The sequence below is a fragment of the Scleropages formosus genome, chromosome 6 (genome assembly GCF_900964775.1).
Source record: "Scleropages formosus chromosome 6, fSclFor1.1, whole genome shotgun sequence".
Lineage (NCBI taxonomy): Eukaryota > Metazoa > Chordata > Actinopteri > Osteoglossiformes > Osteoglossidae > Scleropages > Scleropages formosus.
Window position 1 is genome coordinate 34,569,438 of NC_041811.1, and position 21,637 is coordinate 34,591,074.

At 44.8% G+C, this 21,637-nt stretch overlaps 1 protein-coding gene across 2 annotated transcripts in view; it reads right to left on the reverse strand.

The window, feature by feature from the left end:
• Positions 1-3,294: 3,294 nt before the first annotated feature.
• LOC108932583 (calsenilin-like) overlaps positions 3,295-21,637 on the reverse strand; it is a 29,038-nt gene continuing 10,695 nt past the window's right edge. Inside the window, exons 3-10 of one of the 2 annotated variants that reach the window (XM_018749096.1) lie at positions 16,999-17,173; positions 7,604-7,728; positions 7,198-7,267; positions 6,780-6,850; positions 6,013-6,120; positions 5,675-5,779; positions 4,911-4,973; positions 3,295-4,269 (exon numbers count right to left, since the gene is read on the reverse strand). In XM_018749096.1, the coding sequence (XP_018604612.1) occupies positions 4,222-4,269; positions 4,911-4,973; positions 5,675-5,779; positions 6,013-6,120; positions 6,780-6,850; positions 7,198-7,267; positions 7,604-7,728; positions 16,999-17,173 (765 nt within the window). In that variant the 3' untranslated portion in view covers positions 3,295-4,221. Of the gene's footprint in view, positions 4,270-4,910; positions 4,974-5,674; positions 5,780-6,012; positions 6,121-6,779; positions 6,851-7,197; positions 7,268-7,603; positions 7,729-14,763; positions 14,808-16,998; positions 17,174-21,637 lie in introns of those variants that run through there. The other variant, XM_018749107.1, reaches the window with a different exon arrangement.

Genomic DNA, 21,637 nt, shown 5'->3' on the forward strand with positions numbered 1-21,637 from the left:
CCACCAAATGGTTTTTCTGGACACATCCCGGACCCCCGGCCGAACACGTGACAGTTGCCACTGATACAATTTGGGGAACAAGTCTTTTTGTTTTTTATTTATTTATTTATTTATTTATTTATTTATTTATTAATTATATATTATATTATTATTATTATTATATTATATTATTATTATTATTATTATTATTATATTATTATATATTTATTTATATATATTTATTTATTTATTTAAGTCTATTTATATTTATAACTTTATCACATTTCTCTTACACTCCCTTGCATTTGTATTTAGCGACTATTTTTGTACTATTTTTGTATATTGGGTACTTTATATTTTTTAAATATTTTTTATCCCTTGCTCACATACTGATACTCTATCTTCTCATCTGTGTCTTGTCACTGTCATTCTGTCTGTGCTGTGGTAGTTCCTGTCACCAAGACAAATTCCTTGTATGTGCGAACATACTTGGCAATAAAGCTCGTTCTGATTCTGATTCTGATTTTGCTGGTAAATTGCAATTTGTGTGTGTATGAGGAACTACCCTGTCCCTCCCAGATCCGCTTATTTACATGATCAGATACACTGAAGTGATCCGACAGCAGATCAAACAGCAGATCAACACAGTAGGAATCAATCGTCAATCGGTGTGAAAAATCGCTCAAAATCTCACCGCGTTTTCATTGCTACAAATCTGTCTGCTCCGTTATCATTATATTTTAAAGCATTCAAGGTAAAACGTTACGAAACGTTCTATTCGTGATATGAAACGGTGAAAAACTTCCACCTCGGGCAGCGCGTGACGCGCTATGAGCTTCACATGCTCTTAGTCACCCTCACTTGCACTTGCGCCTCACGCATTGGATGCAAATCACGTTACCAATACTCTGTTCTCATTGGCTAACGTCAGAGCGCTCCGCGCGAAAGACCCGCCCCCTTTAACGTGGCCGTAGCCGGAACGTAGAGCACGTCACATAATAAATGTAGTACTTCGTTTTCGAACAAATGAGAAATATTTAACCCCTTTAAAATCTTTCCACATCTGCGATATTTTCACTGAACATAATCAGTGGAATTAAAGTCAGCAGATAATGTCACATTCTGGCGGTTTGTGGTTCGAATCCCGGTTCTGGTGTTGTAAATTGGCACCGTTTTACCCCTGAACGGATCCAGTGAGCTCAACCTGCTGTATTAATTAATTGGTAAATTATAAGAAACTTTTATATGTAGCGTTGCACTTGGTCTGGTCTGTGGCGGTGAAGCTGTGCTAGTATTTACACTGAAATGTCTTCCATCCAGATAAGATGCACTTTGTTCAAACAGTGCTTTAAGATTATATTGCCACTCCAGATCGCGCTTTTGAACATAGTTTTATAGTATTTGTTCTTGTTTAATTATGGCGATGGGTGTGTTTATTGCGTTCTCGCGTCTCATTAATCTCTGCTGTTGACTTACTGCGCGATGACAGCGCAATACACGCGCTGGCCGCTGGGGGCAGAGTGGAGTCCTACCTGTAAACCAGGTAACTCGCATTTATTCATTTAGCTGACACTTTTCTCCAAAGCGACTTACAATGTGAAGGTTAGAGTTATCACAACGTTACAATTATTTACCCATTTATACAGCTGGTAGTACTTGTACTTGTATAGTCTGTCTTAGATTATGTGTATGTATAGTTAACTGTTTATAGTATATGTATATTTGCCCTAATTTTAGATTACCGATTTAGTAAATTAGCTATGTAGGTCTAAAAGCTGTTCTTATGTCTAGTGTTGTATGTTTATATTTATGCTTATTTACACAGCACCGTGGTCCTGCGAGACACGACATTTCGTCCCACTGTATGTCCACACATGTAGTGGAATGACAATAAAGCGCAACTTGACTTGTAATTTTCACTGGAGCAATTTAGGGTTAGTACCTTGCTCAAGGGTACTACAGCCAGAGGTGGGAATCAAACCTGCAACCTTTGGGTCCAAAGACAGCAACTCTAACCAGCATCAGCTGTCCAATTTGAAGTCCACTTGCTATAGCCACGAGACAGTAAATTGGGCCTTGAATACAGTATTATGTTTTGTATATATTCTGTTGCTGTTTAATGAAACGTAAAAGTATTTTTCTTAACCAATTAATCATCAGTATAATCAGTACAGTAGCTGATTATTGAAATTATGGACAGAAACAGCCTCGACTGCAGATGCCCTTTCAGCGGTGTCTGGGACAGAGACTGACCAGGGTAGAGTGCAGTTCCCTGCCATCCTGTGATGTCTTCACCACCAGAACCCCTGTGGATCGACCAGTCCTGAATGTAATGTACGTAAAGGTCTGTGAGCGTTACCACGTTGAAGTTATAGAACCAGACTAAATCACGTGTTTCATAACATACTTATTTTTGAAATTGGATTTTAACTTCTTGTGAAGGGATGCTTTTTTCCCCACGTGGTAAATTGGGTAAACAAGGTACTGAAAGTTAAGGTCAGGACTGCTGCTACTTTAATGGGAAACACTGTTACTTTTATTTAGTTTTGTTTATCATTGTGCGGGGGTGCGGTGGCGCAGTGGGTTGAACCACGGTCCTGCTCTCCGGTGGGTCTGGGGTTCGAGTCCTGCTTGGGGTGCCTTGCGGCGGGACTGGCGTCCCGTCCTGGGTGTGTCCCCTCCCCCTCCAGCCTTATGCCCTGTGTTACCGGGTTAGGCTCCGGTTCCCCGCGACCCTGTATGGGACAAGCGGTTCTGAAAGTGTGTGTGTGTGTGTGTGTGTGTGTGTGTGTGTGTGTGTGTGTGTGTGTGTGTGTGTGTGTTTATCATTGCATAGACAGTGGAGGGTTTTGTATGTGCACTTTACTGCATTGGCGCAAAGCCATTTGTTACACTCACTCCAGGGGGCTCTCCTGTGGTGCACGGTCCAGTAGATGGGGAGGAACACAGGGAGTAAACGCAGACGGAGCTCAACCATGTCACTTGGGGTGATCACCATGACAACCAAAACCCTGTTGGTGTGATTCCAACAAAGTGCACTATAGTGTTGAGGTTACATGTGGCGATGTGGGGGGCCTCGTACCGCTGACACACTAGCTATGCAGAGCACTTACAGCCCCGACCTGGAACAAAAGGCAAATCGTGTCACATTAGGTCTTGTACGAGACCAGAACAAGGAATCGGGTGGGCAAAATCATCACAAATTTAAAGAAAGAAGAGGATTAACAAATTCAAATTCCAAAAGCAGCTAGGTTAAAAAAAGAACCAATAGACAGTCAATATTTTTATTTGTATAGAATACTTTATGATGCAGGGATTACCATAGTTCAAACACTCTTGATTTTAACTGATCAAGGCCATTATCCAGGTAAAAATGCATAATAGGGTGTGAACTGAGATTGGCCTCACTGTAGCTGCATTTTTCAATGACCTCACAACTCCATCCTTGTTCGAGACATTCAAACGAAACGGTGCACTTTACCGCTGTAGTACTACGCACAACTGAGTCTTATAAACACGAGATTCACAACTTTTTGTGCCAAGTTCTTTTCGAGAACAAGATGCGACTTTTAACACTAAAAGTTTCTTAGTGCAGACAAACCACAAACGAAAGTCTTCAGACAAACATGCTGAAAATATTTTTCAATTCTCATTCTTGGTAAAAGTGTTTTTTTTTTTTTTCTCTCACGTTAATGTTCAGTCCACGTCAGCCACAGCTGTCCTCCATGCACCACTGGATCCTCTAAAGTCACTTTCTTTTCCAGGTAAGGCCCAGCTGAGGACTGGGCTCAGGGTTAGGACACTCGGGTCAGAAAATTAGGAGGATGCACGATGGGCCCCGAGATGGGATCTTTCCAGAAAGAAAACATTTGTGTTTCTCTGCTTCTTCATCACTCCCATGAAAATCCGTGTGGGGAAAAAAGTTCTTTTCCTTTGTCATTTTCTCCTACAGCACTATGTACCATTTAGTTCTTCTACAGAAGGGACTTCTCTTAGTGAGATGCACAGCCAGAGCATGTTCGTCCAGAGACGGAGAGGAGGGACCTGCCCACTCAGTCATCTCCCCTCATCATTCAAAGTCACTGTGCTACATCTCCTAGATCATATCCTGGATAGTCTTCTGGCCTCCACAAGGTTGCAGGGTTGTGTGCATGCTGGCTGTACAGGGTGGGTGTAGACAGGTACAGGTGTGCTGCCCGGGGTGGGATTATGCGGCAGTCTGTTTTGGGTTCTCTCCTTGTCCTAGATTACATTTTCAAAGAGCTGCATGGAATTCATTATGTTCTCGTCCTGGAAAAGAGGAAAAGAATGCGTTTCTGTTTGGTGTTTGAGAGACTGCTCTTTTGAAGGGGAAAAACAAAACAAGATGTGTATCATCAGGGCTCGTTACGCTATTTATGTGTTCAACTGAATGTCAAGTGTTTCACTGCAATGTGCACGCATTCCTTCTCAGTGATCTAATACCTATGCCACCTCACAGTTTGTTGCTAGGCGACAAAGCAAACCATTCTGATGGTGTGTCACTCACCTTTCTCACCTTTTCCAGACCCATTTTGCCCAAGATCTCTCCAGCTCATGTACAGTGTAAATATTCATGCACCGTAACTTCATGAGCATCACCAGATAAAGCCTTTGATCAGCCACTACTCCAGGATTGTATTTGCTCGCTTGTGTATCTTAATATTATTTTAAAAAAAAAAAAAATGGTAGGAGGGTATCAGGATTTGTCTATCCTGTGTTTTATGCACCTACTTAAACAATGAACCTCGGTGCAGCAAGTGGTAGGCAACAAACTAGGTTTACTTGAGTCACATGTCTGCAGCTGTGTCTCTTTCTCTTAAGGTAATGCATAAATTGTACTTTTGTTGAGATGTACGTCACTTTGGACAAAAGCGTCTGCTAAATAAATAAATGTAAATGTGTGCTTGTACCTTTCGACAGGTCTCTATGAACTCTTCAATGGTGACCACTCCATCTCGATTCCGGTCCATTTTCTGTAAGAGAGAGAGACTAAGTTGGGAGGGAATGGACTGGAACGGGTTTAGCATGTCCCCAGATTAGCATGTCTGTACTGCATGCTTCGGAGGACCTCTTGTAGAATCGCAACGCTGGTTTTTGGCAGCGCTTAAAGGGGCTTCACTTTGCAACCTTGCAGCTCTGGGATTCAGACACACTACGCTGCAAGTTCAGATTCAGAGAGACGAGCTCTGATATTAAATCCATCAGTTACACTCTGAGATCATAAAAGCCCTGTGTAACACAAGCAATAATACAGGTCATCTTGGGTAATCTGTAGGTCATTTTACATCCCTCAGTGTAAGTTTTACAGTGTACTGTTAAAACTGCCTCCAGTTGTGGTATAAATGTCCAACTATGCAAACAGGTGGAAAGAAAAAATGAAATGTATACAGTATGTTCAGTACGAGGAATGCATGTGCAGGGAAAATGAATAATCCTAGCAATAAAAATTTTTTATTAATATATAATACTTCACAGCCATGACGGGCTGAAGGGTGAACCGGTCATTTGAAGCGCTTATGTGTGCCCCCTTTCGAAATGTTGTGTGTCTTGTGTCTCCATTAGAAGTTAGTGTGTAACCCATGAGCCTCGACAACCAGGGACTTTTGAGTCATCTGAAGGTGGGCTTTCCAAACAGGAGTTAAAATGAGGCTGCAGGCTGAGCTGATGTTTGGACCTGGAAGAACTTCTCCATGTGCTCCACTGGTGCCTCATCCCGCACACTGGGTGACGTGTACTGACCCATCATGTCGTAGATGGACTTCATGATGGCAAGCATCTCCTATGGGCAGCACATATACCCAGATATGAGCACACATGACTGCAGGTCAGTCTCAGTCACAGGAATCCTCCGGTTACCCTATGCTGAAAACCATGTAGAGCGGTAAATTGTTAAACTGACTGTTAAACTCAGATGTTCTTTAGACATTTAGGTCAGTTTGTCAGATTAATGCCATCCTCTTGCTGTACACTCCTCCTGCCCACTTCACTGACTGACACACACGCTGCACTGACCTCTTTGGTGATGTAGCCGTCCTTGTTGATATCGTAAAGGTTGAAAGCCCAGCTCAGCTTCTCCGTCACAGAGCCCCTCAGCAGCACTGAGAGCCCAATTACAAAGTCCTGCAATGAGCACGGGTGACTCAAGTGTACAGCACATTTACACCCCTTCAACCATGCCTGAGTCACGCAGTCTACGCTGTTCATGCTCCATCAGGTACAGTGTAAACTCCATTGCTACACTTGGAAGAGTTCCAGGTACTTCCAGAGTCACACAAATATTGTTTCGTAACAATCTGTTACGTACATCAAACCTACATTGTACCTGAGGTGTGCGGACAAAGAGCACCGTGAACTTGTCCAGTAAACTTACAAAGAGCAGTAATGGACACATTTAAAGCATACGAAGAAAATTAAACTTGACCAATATCTTTTAAAAAGCATCAGTGTGCATAAAGATGTTTGCATTTATTCACATAGCTGCCACTTTTCTCCAAAGCGTCTTACAATGTTAAGTTACCTACTATGTGGCCATTCATACACCACAGTAATTTTAGTGGAGCAATTCAGGGTACGTACCTTGCTCAAGGGTGAGCAAGGTACTACAGCAGTAGGCAAGAGTTAAACCAGCAACCTTTGGATCCAAAGGCAGCAGCTGTAACCTCTGTGCTATCAGGTGCCCCCATTTGCTCCCATGAAAAAGGTTTGTGATCTGCCTGCATCTGCTGAGGAATCTCTATCATTTACGCTCATTGAAAAGACCTCCGAGCCGACAGTCTCACCTCGAAGCGGATAGAGCCGTTCCGATCGACGTCGAATGCGTTAAACAGGAAGTGTGCGTAAGTAGTGGAGTCTGTAATGGTGGGGGGAGGTCCAAAAGTCAGTTATTCCACACTGTATTTGTTTCGGTATCATTGTGATATTTTTATCTATTACAAAACACAACTGGATTTTCATTTCCACTGTTTCTACTGTTTTCATTCCTGAACTTCTTCAGCGTCCGTGATAGGCTGGCGCCCTGTCCAGGCTCTACCCTGTCTAGCCTTGTGCGCTGTACTTCTGGGATATGCTGTACACCAGTGTGTCCCTGACGCACTTAATGGAGAGTGAAGGACCGACAGAACGTCTTCAGCACTGTCTACAGTACCTCCTGTCCTATAGTGGTTTGCAAAGGAGAATCAAGCATAATGAGCTTTTCACCTCCTTGAGGGAAGAACTGAGAGTAAATTGACTTGAAAGTTTCCTCATCCACCAGCCCGCTGGGACACTCCTGCGGATGCATGAATGGAAAAGACTTAAAAGAGCAGGACTAGAAAGTACAGAAGACCAGGGTCCGTGCAAACAAGAAAACGGAGAATAAGACATTAAACAACAAGAGATGAAAGGAATAAGGGGAAAAAAAGCATCAACAATTTTTTACTCTATTAACAGAACATTTAAGGACAGACCTAGTGGACTACTTAGTAGACATCCCTGGGGATACCCCTTTTGACAGCGTAGCCACTTCCTAGAAGCAATCCAGACCTTACCTTTAACCACACCCCAAGCCCAACTGTCCACAGGGCCTCGCTGTAACCCCCTCTCAAACCCCAGCCTTGAAACTCACATTCTTGAAGCCCCTGTAGAGGGACTGAAGCTCTTTCCTCGTGAACTTGGTCTGAGCTTGAAGCTGCTCCAGACCCTCCGGTTGATGGCGTACAGTTGACAGCTCCAGGTCGCTGTCCCCACCATCTGTGTGGATGGGAGAGGGTGAGAGAGAGAGAGAGTGAGAGAGAGAGAGTGAAACGGAATCAAGAAAGAGGAAAGACTATCAAATATTCGTGCATAATGACGACTCACACATGGCACTGAAGGGGCAAAATGACACAGGCACCAAAACTGAGCTAAAAATGGAAGAAGAAAGGCAGTGAGTGAATGTGAGGGTGTGGGAAGTAGGGTGGGGCTGGACGAATGGACGGACGAACAGGGTCAGGACCCCAGGAGGAAGGATGCAGGATCCATAAACTTAACATAGGCATTGTGAAAAATTTATGAGCTGGAATGCCGGTGGGGGGCGCAGTGGTGCAGCGAGTTTGGCTGGGGCCTGCTCTGTGGCAGGTCTGGGGTTCGAGTCCTGCTTGGAGTGCCTGGTTTCCCATCCAGGGTGTGTCCCCTCCCCCTTCAGCCTTGCACCCTTTGTTGCCAGGTTAGACTCTGGTTCACCTTGACCCTGCTTGGGACAAGCAGTTGATATTGTGTGTGTGTGGAATGCTTGTGTAAGGTGTTGGTGTTGAGTCTAAACGCATGACAGAAAGGAGAAGAGTGTAGAGCTGGGGGACTGCACAGACAATGAGGACAAGTCTGCATTAGAGGTGGTGCAACTTGGACATTTAATCAGGAAAGTTCCACATAAGCAGAGGGACAGAGAAGGCTGGTAAAGTATGATGAAAGCAAATACCAAAGCACACAGTGTGCTTTTCTGTTGCACTCAACCATAGACCTTCGTTCCCCGATGCAAGAAGCTGCAAGTGTTTGTAGATCAAGTATGATAGGAAAATGGGACCTTTGTGTTTCCTCATCAACACACAGTCAAGAAAATAGCCGAGAAATCTGTGGAAAATGTGTGTATTCAGCACTGAACATTTTGTGCTGCTCATTCTCTGCACCACCTCTCATAAGTGCATCGTTTCCCTGCTTTCTTAGCTCTTCTGTGACAAAAACAACTGATGAAGATGGAAAAAAAGACTAACTTTTTGACCTGTGGTCACTCATTTCAGGGACAGCCTGGTCCCAGTGACAGGTCAGCAAACACTCCCACTGTGGTAAAACTAATTCGGGTGGGAAAGACTTACTTTGCACATACCTTCATAGAGCAAAATAAACAACATCCCAGTATGCAATACAAACACACAATGTCTACAACCACTTGTCCCAGGAGGGGTTGTGGCAAACCAGAGTCTAACCCAGCAACATAGGGAAGAGGGCTGAAAGGGAAGGGAACACACCCTGCATGGGACAGCAGTCCGCTGCAAGGCACCCCAAGTGGGATTTGAACCCCAGACCCACCATATAGAAGGCCCCCGCTAAACCCGGCGCACCACCGTGATACAAATGCAGAAACTTATTAAGCTCAGTTGCGGAGCAATTACCCTTTTGTTCACAGCGCATTAAAAGGAAGTTATTAATGTGTCTGCAAAGTATGGATCAAGAAATCCTTACCTCCCACAGTCATGGGCTCCAAGAGGCCCAGCTGTTTGAACACAGCCACAAACAAGATAATGACCACGCCGACAGTGAACAGGTCCATACCCTGAATCCCCCAGCGCTCTGGTCAACACAGGTCCGCTCTCACCAGAGTGGCAGTAGAAGGTGTAACTGCGGTCGTCCAAGCGAATGAGCCAGAGGGAGGAGAGGGCGCTCTAAACCACAGGACCGGCATGGCGTGGACACACTCTCTGGGTGGACGCCCTCCCTTACCACCCAATGCATGGGAAAAGGGCCGATTTCAGCAGGGGGGACAGCGTAAATGATAGTCACCGAAACGATGATGCACACATGTCCATCAGAGCCCCACACAGTTGCCCAGAGGAAGCTGCTAAGTGGCATAATGTGATTGGTTTTGATCCCACGGTGCGAAGGTGCTTTACAGTTTCGACAGCATGGTGGTGTCTGGTGATGCTAAGTGACCTGTGAGTCACAGTAAAGTCCCCCAAGTGTGAGCCACGTAACATGAGCCTCCGTCAGACATGCTACCCGGGACACGGAGACACTTGCGTGAATCAAGTCCCACAGACAGCACACTGGATTAAAGAAAAAACCCAAAAAGAAACCTTCCGTACACTCTGAAAAGTTTCACCAAACTACACACTCCTCAAACTCTTCTCTGTGAATTCTCACCATATTCATCCAGTTTATAAAGACACCGATGCCTGAAAGATGCTGCGGAAACGTGAAGGCAGATGGAAGCCCACAAAAACTTGCACAGTGCCTGCTGGAGCCCGTCAATGAAGGGGTTCAGCCTGAAGGTCTCTGCTGAAGCGCTTTTCCTTCCTTTTCCGTTGATATTGATCAACACTTGTCCCTTTCAAAGTTCCCCCTTCGCCCCTTTTCTCCTCTTCTCCAGGCAGAAACAGCTATTCATCCCATTATCTGCGTAACGTCCTTCCAACAGTGACCAACAAATTCCCCTAAGGAGAAAATTACAAGTTTCTGCTGCTTCTCGGAGGGTAAATTTCCAGGAAACAACTGATTTTGTTCTTTAAAACGTCCAAGTTGGTTGTGTAGGTCATGTGACTAATCACTTCTCTGTCCATTTCGCCATCTTCTGTCTGCCGAGCAGTTGATCCCTACAGTCCATGTCTAAGAGTCACCTTCTTCCACCTTCTCTCCCTCTCCACTGTTGAACCTGCCCACCCCCCTCCCTCTCTCTCTCTCTCTCTCTCTCTCTCTACCCATCAGAATCTTTGAATCCAGCCGCCTCCTGCTTTCTCTCACATCTGGCTCTTGCACCTTCTTTGCAAAGTGAACATTTCTAATATTTATGATAATTTGGCCTTTACAGTACCTCTGGCTGAGCCCCCACGACCACGTCCTTAATATTTTTGGACCCGTCATGTCGCGCTTTGAAAGAGGACATGGAGCACTTGACATTCTTACAGATGCGTTCACGTGGCCATCTCAGCCCAAGAGGAGGTGAACATTGCCGAGAGAACGAGCACAAATGAATCCTGAATAAAGAAAAGGTTAAGAAGTCTGAGATGTGTAGAGAGCGCTAAGGAGGCAGAAATGTGGGGAGGATCGGAGGAGCACTCTCACTCAGAGCACTTTCAGCGCTGCACGATGTCGATCAGCGGCTCTTCCATGGCCGTGAAGTGACAGCCAAGTCAAGGCTGAGAACTCATCGATCAGAGACAATTAAGGTCGGTCATTTCCTTCCTGCCTTTTCTCCCCACACTGGAGTCTTTCCTTCCAGTGGGTTTAGAGTGGGAGACCAGTAAAGGGGGTTGGACTTGTGTCAGAAGGACATATTCCAAACCTCGACACAGCTTTTATGTACATGTACTATGGTAGCCGGCACTTAAAAATCCTTCTGGGTATGTTTTGTTAATAATTTAAAAATATTAAGAACAATTGAAGCACAGAAGTGGCTTCTGATTTCACTATGGCCGCCCCTCTCCTTCATTCCAGGAAATCTGCATCAGCGGTGAATTCTTGTAAAACAAACAAGTAATAACGGTTAATTTAAACAGCCCTTTTTTCCTCCTGTGTATTTATTGCCCTTTACTTCTGTTCTGTGTTGCTTCATGGTCTCTGGAGAAATGACATTTCGTTACACTGTATGCAAGCTATATAGAGGAATGACAATAAAAACAACTTGAAAATAAATAATGTTCCTGAGCCACTAAGCGTTCACTGGTTCTGTCCCCAACATCCTAAATTCCTGCCTTTTTAAGAAGTCTTCACGTTGTCTCCATGACTGTACAGGTAGACTCTGGGTGCTCTGGTTTCTGCCCAGAGTCCAGAGACAAGTGATTCAGGTGAACCGGTGACTCCAAATTGCCTAAAGTGCAGGTATATGTGATGGATTTGTGTGCGTCACTGCCCTCTGATGGACTGCCATCCCCCCAGGGTGTACACCCTGCCTGCCTCATGCCCTATGCTCCTGGGTTCAGTTATTGGAAATGGATGGAGAGACGGATGGATCCTGATATGTGCATAGGATATGTGTGGATCCTGATATGTGATATGTGCATCCCTACCAGGACTCGTTTAACAAACAACAATGACAAACCGTGGTTCACTGCAAAACTCAGACAGCTTCGTCAGGCCAAAGAAGACACCTACAGGAACGGGGACAGAGTCTTGTACAAACAGGCCAAAAACACACTGGCAAAAGAGATCAGAGTGGCTAAGAGAAACTACTCTGAAAAGCTGAAGAAACAGTTTTCAGCCAACGATCCTGCGTCGGTGTGGAAAGGCATGAAAGACATCACAAATTGTGGGATGATGGTGTTGAAGGCTGAGCTGAAGTCCACGAACAGGATTCTCGCATAAGTCCCTGGTTTGTCCAGATGTTGTAGAATGTAGTGCAGTCCCATGTTGACTGCATCATCCACAGACCTGTTTGTTCGGTAAGCAAACTGCAGGGGGTCCAGCAAGGGTCCAGTGATGTCCTTCAGGTAGTCCAACACCAGTTTTTCAAGTGACTTCATGACCACAGACGTTAAGGCGACAGGTCTGTAGTCATTAAGTCCTGTGATTTTGGGTTTCTTTGGGATGGGGATGATGGTGGAGCGTTTGAAGCAGGAAGGAACTTCGCACATCTCCAGTGATCTGTTGAAGATCTTTGTGAAGATAGGGGCCAGCTGGTCAGCACAGGTTTTTAGGCAGGCCGGTGAGACGCCGTCTGGGCCTGGTGCTTTCCTTGTCTTCTGTTTGACGAAGACCCGACGCACCTCCTCTTCGCAGACTGCTGGAAGAATCATCGGCACATCCCCCCCAGCTCTCCAAGAACTGCACTCGTCCAGAGTCAGTAAAAGGGCTAGCAAAATCATTCTAGACCCCTCACATCCAGGCCACTTCCTCTTCGAACCCTTGCCATCTGGCCGGCGCTACAGAGCACTGTGCACCAGGACAGCCAGGCATAAGAAAAGTTTCTTTCCTCAGGCCATCTACCTCATGAACACCTAAATCTCTCCCCTAGAGAGTAAACCGTGCAATACATAATGCTACTTATATTTATATTTATAACTATTTATCACATATCTCTTACTCACACTCCCTTGCATTTATATCTAGTGACTATTTTTGTATATTGGGTACTTTATATTTTTAAATATTTTTTATCCCTTGCTCACATACTCTATCTTCTCACCTGTCTTGTCACTGTCATTCTGTCTGTGCTGTGGTAGTTCCTGTCACCAAGACAAATTCCTTGTATGTGCGAACATACTTGGCAATAAAGCTCGTTCTGATTCTGATTCTGATGTTTATTAAAACTGGAAGTGACACAGTCCCTTTGAGAAGTTGCTTTTAAAGACACAATAAAACAGAATTATTATTAGAACCCTGCCTAGAGAGAGATCTCTTGTAATGTACACTGGTTCTTTGTGTAACAAATATTAGAGTTACAAACTGTCCGAGATACAAACATTTCTCAGTTTATCTTATTTATTTTTAAGAACATTTTCCTTCACTTTCACCATTCTGTCTTCTAAGCTTTTTACCTGGTGATTAAAGACGATCTCCTTCTCTGCACGGAGCACACTACAAACACTGAAGCAGACCTTCTGTTCGCTTTCTGTCTGCTTCCGCTTCTGTAAATAGACAGCGCAGCTACCTGGATGCCCAGAAAAACTGACCTCGACAACATGATGCAGGAGCAGGACTTGAGCTGAAGAGGCCGACTGCAGTCCTGAACCCGCACACCGAACCAGGATACTCTCAGGGTCTCACAATTCCAACCTACTAACTTGGAGTCATTTTTGGTTTTTGCCCTGGTTCTTTCCCATCCCCACCAGCAGCCACCACCATTCAAACCCTCTGTGTACACTAGCAATGATTCTTTCAGGGTAATGCAGAGGTTTATACAGCAGATTTAGTTAAAAAAAAAAGCCAGATTCACACCAGTGAGGAACAAAAAGCTTTTGGGCTTGAGACCCCAAGCGTGTTCGGCACTTCCAAAACATCTGACACAACAGTCTCACACAAGCAGAAAAGAAAAACACCTTTTGTGAAAGTGGAATTAATTTTAAAAGGAAACTGCTGTTGAACTGAATAAGAAACCTGTTGTATGAAAAAAAAAAAAGTTGTCGCAGGGGCCACTAACACTGGAACTGAATGTATTAAAAAGTGACTTTTTAGTTTTTTTTGAGAAATTAAAAAGAGATTAACGTTAGACAACTCACGGCCTCCCCCTGGTGGCCCTGAAGAACAGCGTACACGGCCCTCACTGTCAACTGTCTACGGGCTGCATATAGGCTCCGTTAAGCTGCCCCCCTACAAACAGCACAAATGAAAATAAATAAAAAAACACGATTCGTTATTACTACATTGTTGCCTTTTTCTGAAGAGAAAATCAGAATTTGAGCCGTTGTTTTTTTTGAGATATTAGCCATTATTATTTTTTTTCTAGGGGGGGCGCGGTAGCGCAGCGGGTTGAGCCGGGTCTTGCTCTGCGGTGGGTCTGGGGTTCAAGTCCTCCTTGAGGTCCCGTCCTGGGTGTGTCCCCTCCCCCTCCAACCTTATGTCCTGTGATGCCGGGTTAGGCTCTGGCTCCGGCTCCCCAGGACCCTGTGTTTGTGAGTATTTTTTTCCAGGGTGTGACATCACCAGTCCCCCTACAATGCAGCAGACGCTCCAGTTCGGGCTCATTCTTCAGTGCTTCGTTTGTGCCCTTTACACTGCGGTTTCCTCTCTTACTTTGTGGAGCTATTAAAGGCTGTTTACATGGCACGTGGCGTCATGTCTTTTTTCATTTGTGCTGTCTGGGGGGGGGGAGGGGGGTCAATTTCACGGAGCTCTGGTCACAACACCGACCAAGTTCGCTCTGCAACCGAGAAAGATCTTAGGAAATAAACAGAAGCAGCAAAGGAAACGGCTTTAAAAACAAACTCGGAAAAGCGTCTGCTAAGTGAATAAATGTAAATATCCTTTTTTACTTAACAAGTTTCTTTACTTGAAACTTAACAACAGCTGTTGATAACAGACAAGAGGACACGAGGAGCCGGTGCGGTCAGTGGTCCTGCGCCCCCCCATTGTTCCGACAGCGGCTCGTCTTGTACTTACAGAGAGTGGCCATGAGGTGGCGCTCCTACTCCTACTCCTACACTGGCACGACCAGCGAGCGCACTCTTGTGAACCGCCGTGGCGACGAAATTACAGTAAAAAAACACCACCGGCTATCGTGGAGGACTGAGTCTGTAGGATTGTCTCCACCTCTCTGCTAACACATTATTTCACCTAAAAATAAATTATCTATGTGTGAGATGTAGACCCAGCTTAATTATCACAAGTCGCGCTCGACTCAAGGCTAGGTGCTGGAATCCCCCCCCCCAAAAGAACCACTGTAAATTAGAGAAAAAAAAAGAGACGGAAGAGCACACAGGAGCTTAATAACTCAGAGCACTGTTTGTTACGTAAAGAATGACGTCATTGGTACGTGACGTCATCGGCCGTGGACCAACAAACGCAAAGGCAGCGCAAGCCGTATAATTTTTGTTTTATGAGTACAATGATGAGAAAAACTCAAAACAGGAAGGAACAAGCACTAAAAAAGAGGTAATAGGGAACACTCATAAAATGTATACAAAAATGAAATAAAGTATAAAAAATGTATAAGCATTAAAATACACACACACACACACACACACACACACACACACACACACACACACACACACACACACACATTTTCAGAACCGCTTGTCCCTTACGGGGTCACGGGGAACCGGAGCCTACCCAGTAACACAGGGCGTAAGGCCGGAGGGGGAAGGGGACACACCCAGGACGGGACGCCAGTCCGTCACAAGGCACCCCAAGCGGGACTCAAACCCCAGACCCACCGGAGAGTAGGACTGCGGTCCAACCCACTGCGCCACCGCACCCCCTGCATTAAAATATGTATATAAAAATACAATCCATACGTAATACACAACTAATAGGGCAGAGGAATCATTGGTAAAAAAACACGGTTAAGAAAACACACGTGACTGAAGGCTGTGTTGCAAAAAGCAGTTTAATAACACTAAGTTGTGTCAATTTGGTGACACAGTGTGAAAAGAAAATGTTCCAGAGTGCACCCACGTCACGTCACATCCCACCATGGTAAAATGTCTGAGGATGTCATGGGGGGAAAGGGGTTCACATCTTAATTTCCCCTTGTGTTTATATATTATTCATATTTATTAATTTATTTGTGTCCCCCTCACGTTCACTGACCCCTACATTTTAGGGCCCTATAACTTTATGAGCACAGTACAGGTTGCACGGACAATGCAAGAGGCAGACTACGTATGTGGATAAGCTGGTCACTTCTGCACTTGACCGTCATCCTTTCACCATGTGTGAGAGTTTATATGTGCTGCTGCAGCAAATGCAGTTAGGGCACTTAAAGCGGCTATCTAGAGAACAGCGGACACACTCGTTACTCTTCACAGATATCCGTCCGTCTATAGCAGGTGGTCTCTTAGGGTCCATGGTCTCGGGATCCAGATAAGGGACGTTTCTGGGTGCCATGAGGGCCGCTGCTTAGCATGTCCCACGATTCCACTGAGATCTCTGATGTCACAGATCAAAACAAGAGCGAGTTTAAGAACAGAAAGAAATAGGGAGAGAAATTGCGTGGCGCATTCTGAACCACTTTGCCAGGGTAAGGATGTGAGGGCTGCAGATTAAGGCCTGTTCTCTAAGGGCTCAACCCACTTTGTGAGATCCTGGGAATCAACAGTATGTACCCCTGAGAGGCCCATGAAAAGTTACAGGGGGTGGCCTGCAAACACCGGGCCCAAGCAGGAACTGACACTCATTGCCCCAAAAAAGTAGCGTTAAAGTTGGCAGAAAAATAAAGCGGAAAGCAGCGCTTTGGCACTGAGGCGTGGTTGATGAGATCATTAACAATTTAAATCAGAAGAGGAAGGGTGGGGGGGCACACATTAGCCACCATCTATACACACAGAAGGAGCAAAGTGAATAATTAAAACATGCAAGAGGACTGTTTTTGGGGAAGCACACAGATTCTGCTGACTGGCAGTGGTTCGTCATTCGTTGCCACAGACATGTCCCACCATGATGTAAGCACAATCTTACCGTACACTCCTCACCAACACCTCTGTGTGCTTTTGGATGTAACACAGATACTCCTTGTTCCACTTTGGGTTTCAGCACCTACACCCTGCTTATCCCCCCCACTCAAACAGTGGGCCATGTTTCTCTACCCAAGCCCCACTTGCCCAGCACCATGAAACAGGTTACTTGAAATTGTTTGCTGCTTTCCGTGACGCCGCCCTCCAGGTGCTGCCCTACCTGGGCCCTGTGGTGTTGCGCTGGCTAGGATCCACTTGACAAGGCAGCACTTCATCAGGGCTCTGCGGGACAGTCGAGGCTTGTGCCACTTGGCGCCATCCTTCTGGGGCCCAGGAGCTGGCTCCACCCCGTTAACGTCAGCTGGCAGCGCGCCGTCCGCCACCTTCCCGTCGGCCTGGGCAGGAGAGGAGTGGGAGCAAGCAGGTGAGCGTAGGGTGCAGAGGGAACGGAACTGGACCAAGACTAAAAGAGGCTCTGCTGTCATACCCCTAAAGAAGGTGCTTAACTCTTACTAGTCGACAAACGTTCTTCAAAAAAAAAAAAAAACTAAATTATGCACAGTGCTTCCGGAAAGCTTAAAGAGTCGCAGACACACAATGTGCAGCTTTTAGTGAAGCTCCTGGTATTTCGGATCCGACACATAAAGTTTGTAAAGCAAGTGCAGTAAATGACTGCCATAATGCAATCTGGCAATTGAGAAAATTGCCTAATTGCCAACATAAAAGTATTGTGCTGTAAAATGCGTTAATTTGCAATAGGTGAAAATTTCTACAGGTAAAAGCCATAATCCCTCAATGGTGCTGCACTTGTTTACCTCTGTGAAATAACAACTTGTTCTAGGGTAATATTTTCAGAACCATTATTAAAGCCAGTGAGCTCCTCTGATCTGAAAATGAAGGAAGACTGAATTTACCAGGAAAAGGTGATACAATCATATATTAACATTTAGGCAAAAATTAAAACACTCTCCAAAAAGTCTCAGTTTTCTCCTACTTTAAGTGAGCTAGGAATTAGCCCTGATACAGATTTAGCCAAACCAACACATGAAATAGTACAGTAGAGCTTCCCCAGCCTGGTCTGGGAGATGCGACACAGTGAAGCGAGGTATGTATTAATAAACACACAGATATCAAGAAGAATAATACATGTGAGCCAAATTTGTAGGAACGGGGGAAATGAGGTAGTACTGCGAGGCTGAAGGAGACAGATGGGGGTGGCGAAGACAAACATTGGGAGAGACAAGTACAGGGATTCAGAGACACGAACCACAGGCTGTGTAAGACAGTGTATTTGAGTATGTGTGCGCTTTCACTGTCTGTGTTTATGTGTGTGAGTGTTTGAAGGGAGGCCACGCTGATGTACCACACACACACACACACACACACACACACACACACACACACACACACACTGTCAGAACCGCTTGTCCCATACAGGGTCACGGAGCCTACCCGGCAACACAGGGCGTAAGGCCGGAAGGGGAGGGGGACACACCCAGGACGGGACGCCAGTCCGCCGCAAGGCACCCCAAGCGGGACTCGAACCCCAGACCCACCCGAGAGCAGGACTGTGGCCCAACCCACTGCACCACCGCGCCCCCTGTGCTGATGTACCACGTTTACTTTAATATGAAACTAAGGCTGAGTGCACAGAGCTCCTTTAGGAATACACTCAGTCATTTAGACACTTGAAAAGTGCATCAATAAAAGATAGAGGGACAGTGTGCTGGCTGGGGAGCGTACAAGAGGAACGATCAACGAAATGTCCCGCTGTGTCCCCAACTCAACACTCATACACACAGACACACGCTGTGCAACAACTAACATAAAGATATCTACAGCCTCCACCCTATGCACACACACACACACACACACACACACACATTTTCTGAACCACTTGTTCCATACGGGGTCGCGGGGAACCGGAGCCTAACCCGGCAACTCAGGGCGTAAGGCCGGAGGGGGAGGGGACACACCCAGGACGGGACGCCAGTCCATCGCAAGGCACCCCAAGAGGGACTCGAACCCCAGACCCACCGGAGAGCAGGGCCTGGTCCAACCCACCGTGTCCCCCTTCCACCCATGCCAAAATATCCCCCAAAGTCATGATGATCACTAAGAATCTCATAGCACCATTATGCTGCTCAACTCACAGTATAAAGATGTCGCTGATTCTTTGAGCCACAGAGCAGAGGCAACAGCCCCAGGAGGGGAAGTGTGTGTGAGGTACAGTGTGTGCACCTCAAGAATTAAAGAGATTGTAAAAACAGCAATTAAAAGACTATTGATTGTATCACTGGATGTTGGACAACAGTAAGTGAACACATTTTATCCAGATACAGTCAAGCGCCACTTAACAACGTTTCACTTAACGACTGACCACAAATATGACGGTGGTCCAAGATTATAATGGAGCTGAAAAATTATCAACTAGTGGCGTCGTAGTGCAACGTGTTATGTGTTCGTAGTGGTGCTGCTGTCAACAAACCTACTGCGCTACCAGTCATATAAAAGTACAGCACATACAATTATGTACAGTACATAATACCTGATAATGATAATAAACACCTATGTTACTGGTTTATGTATTTACTATACTGTACTTTTTATCGTTATTTTAGAGTCTACTCTTTCTACTTATAAAAAAGTTTACTGTAAAACAGTATGCTGTGTTACACCGACAGCAGCATCATAAATCTCGTGTTTACCGCGTCTCGACTGCATCGAGGCTATACCATATAGGTGTGTATAAGTACACTTGATGATGTTCACACAATGACAAAATCGCCTTACGACACATTTCTCAGAATGTATCCCCATCACTAAGCGACGGATGTCTGTAGACAGAATTTATCCAAAAACTCATTTAAACTTTGTTTTTTAATAATACTGAATAAAACTAGCAAAGCTAAATTAACTGTGAGAAGTGTTCACTTAAACCCCTAGGGATATTTGGCCATAAATATCATCCAAGTTGACCACCATTTGTATATTGTACAATAAGAACAGTTACAGTCTAGGGCTTCCAGTAGCAAAGTGAACATATCCGCAGTGACATTTAATCTGTCATTCATACTAATGACTTCAACAAACCACCAGTTTAAACCCTGCAGTGGCTGAACCTAAAGCACAAAAATTAACAGCAATTTACATTAATTTACTCATATGATTAATATCCCGCAGGTAGCTGATATTGCACATTGACTGGGGAAGCACACTTTTGTCACAAAAAGGGACATACCTTACCAGCACTCTGGTGCATTACATGCATTAGAGTAAAATAACAGAGGTTATAACCATGCCAGTAGATAAAAGGACAATAAATTAAACTAAGGCGCAGTTCACACAGTGCATTAAGAAGCAGTGAACCACAAGAGGATGATGTCTTACCAAGAGGCTCATTCGAAGATCTAACATTTCCTAAGCACATCTGGAATAAATTGAGATCCAAGCAATGGCATGGAAAACAGTCCATTAAAATATATTCTAATTCACATTTACATGTACATTTATTCATTTATCAGAAGCTTTTCTCCAAAGTGACGTCCATCTCATAGAAAATACAATGTGTTCACTTACATTAGTAGAAAGAGACACTTACAGACGCGTGATTCTTAAGTGGTTAGCTTCTTTCTTTCCACCATATGAACCAACGTTCATCACACGAGTAGCTGCATAAAACTATCAGAATATCGATGATTCCAAGTCACCTTCCTAGTAATTTTTCTTTCTGAGATGCATATAAACATTTACGTTACATTACAGGAGTAGCTGTGTAAAGGCATATCCAGGCATCACGTTAAAGCTATGGTGCATAAACATTTACACCTTACATGAACTTAAGAGATGATGGGTGAAGCGAATCTGGAAGAGGTGAGTTTTAGACCCTTTTTAAATGTGGATAGAGATTCAGCAGCTCTGAGTGAGAGGGGGAGTTTGCTCCATCGCAACGGAGCCAGGACCAAGGGAATTTATGGGAACTGAAAACAGCCACCTGAGTAAAACTAATAAAACAAATCGTTCCACTATCACACATGCGGCCTGCAGAAGAGGAGGATAGAGGTAATGGCCTCGGGTTCTTGTTGATCCAGACAGTGGTTCAGCTCACACAGACAACACTTTTCCTCATCCACACCTCCATATCGTTTTTCCTTTGCTCAATATTTGCTCTTGGGTGATAATGGGAAATCCAAAGCCTCTTCCCGCTGCCTTTTAAGCCTCCTTTATTTCCTGGCTCGTATTTCCTTTGTCAGACTTCTGAATATATGGTTCTGATCTTTCTCTGTTGTTCTTTATTATCTGTATGACTTAAAGATATAAGAACAAAAAACACAAACATAGGAGATACAGGAGAAAACTAAGCAGAAAGAAAAGTGGTTCTGGATTAGTGGAAAACGAGAGTCCAAGTACAACAGCTCACGGAGCCGAGTCAATGCAGTGCTTTCGGAGCTCAATGCAGGAGGGGATAGGGAGCAGCCCTGCCATAACGGGTAAGGACACACAAAGCGGCATGGGGACAAAGGGACAGAGGAAGCAGGATGATTTCAGTGTGATATAAATACATTCATTTGCATAACTATTTCAGAACCTCCGACAGGAAGGAAAGTAAAAGAGGGAATTCCGCATCATGACAAACAATTAAAAAAACTAATTGCATGCTTACCGCAGTACAGTCACTCTCTCTGTTAAAACACAATATGTGCTTAAGTACCTGGATGTGCAAGCTGAGAGTTGCTGGTTTAAACCCCAGAGTTATGCTGTACCCTACAGCAAGGTACTCGACCAGTCTTGCTTCAGTGGAAATATACAGCTGCATAAATTTTTAAAAAGCATCTCTGCATAAAAGCATCTACAAAGCA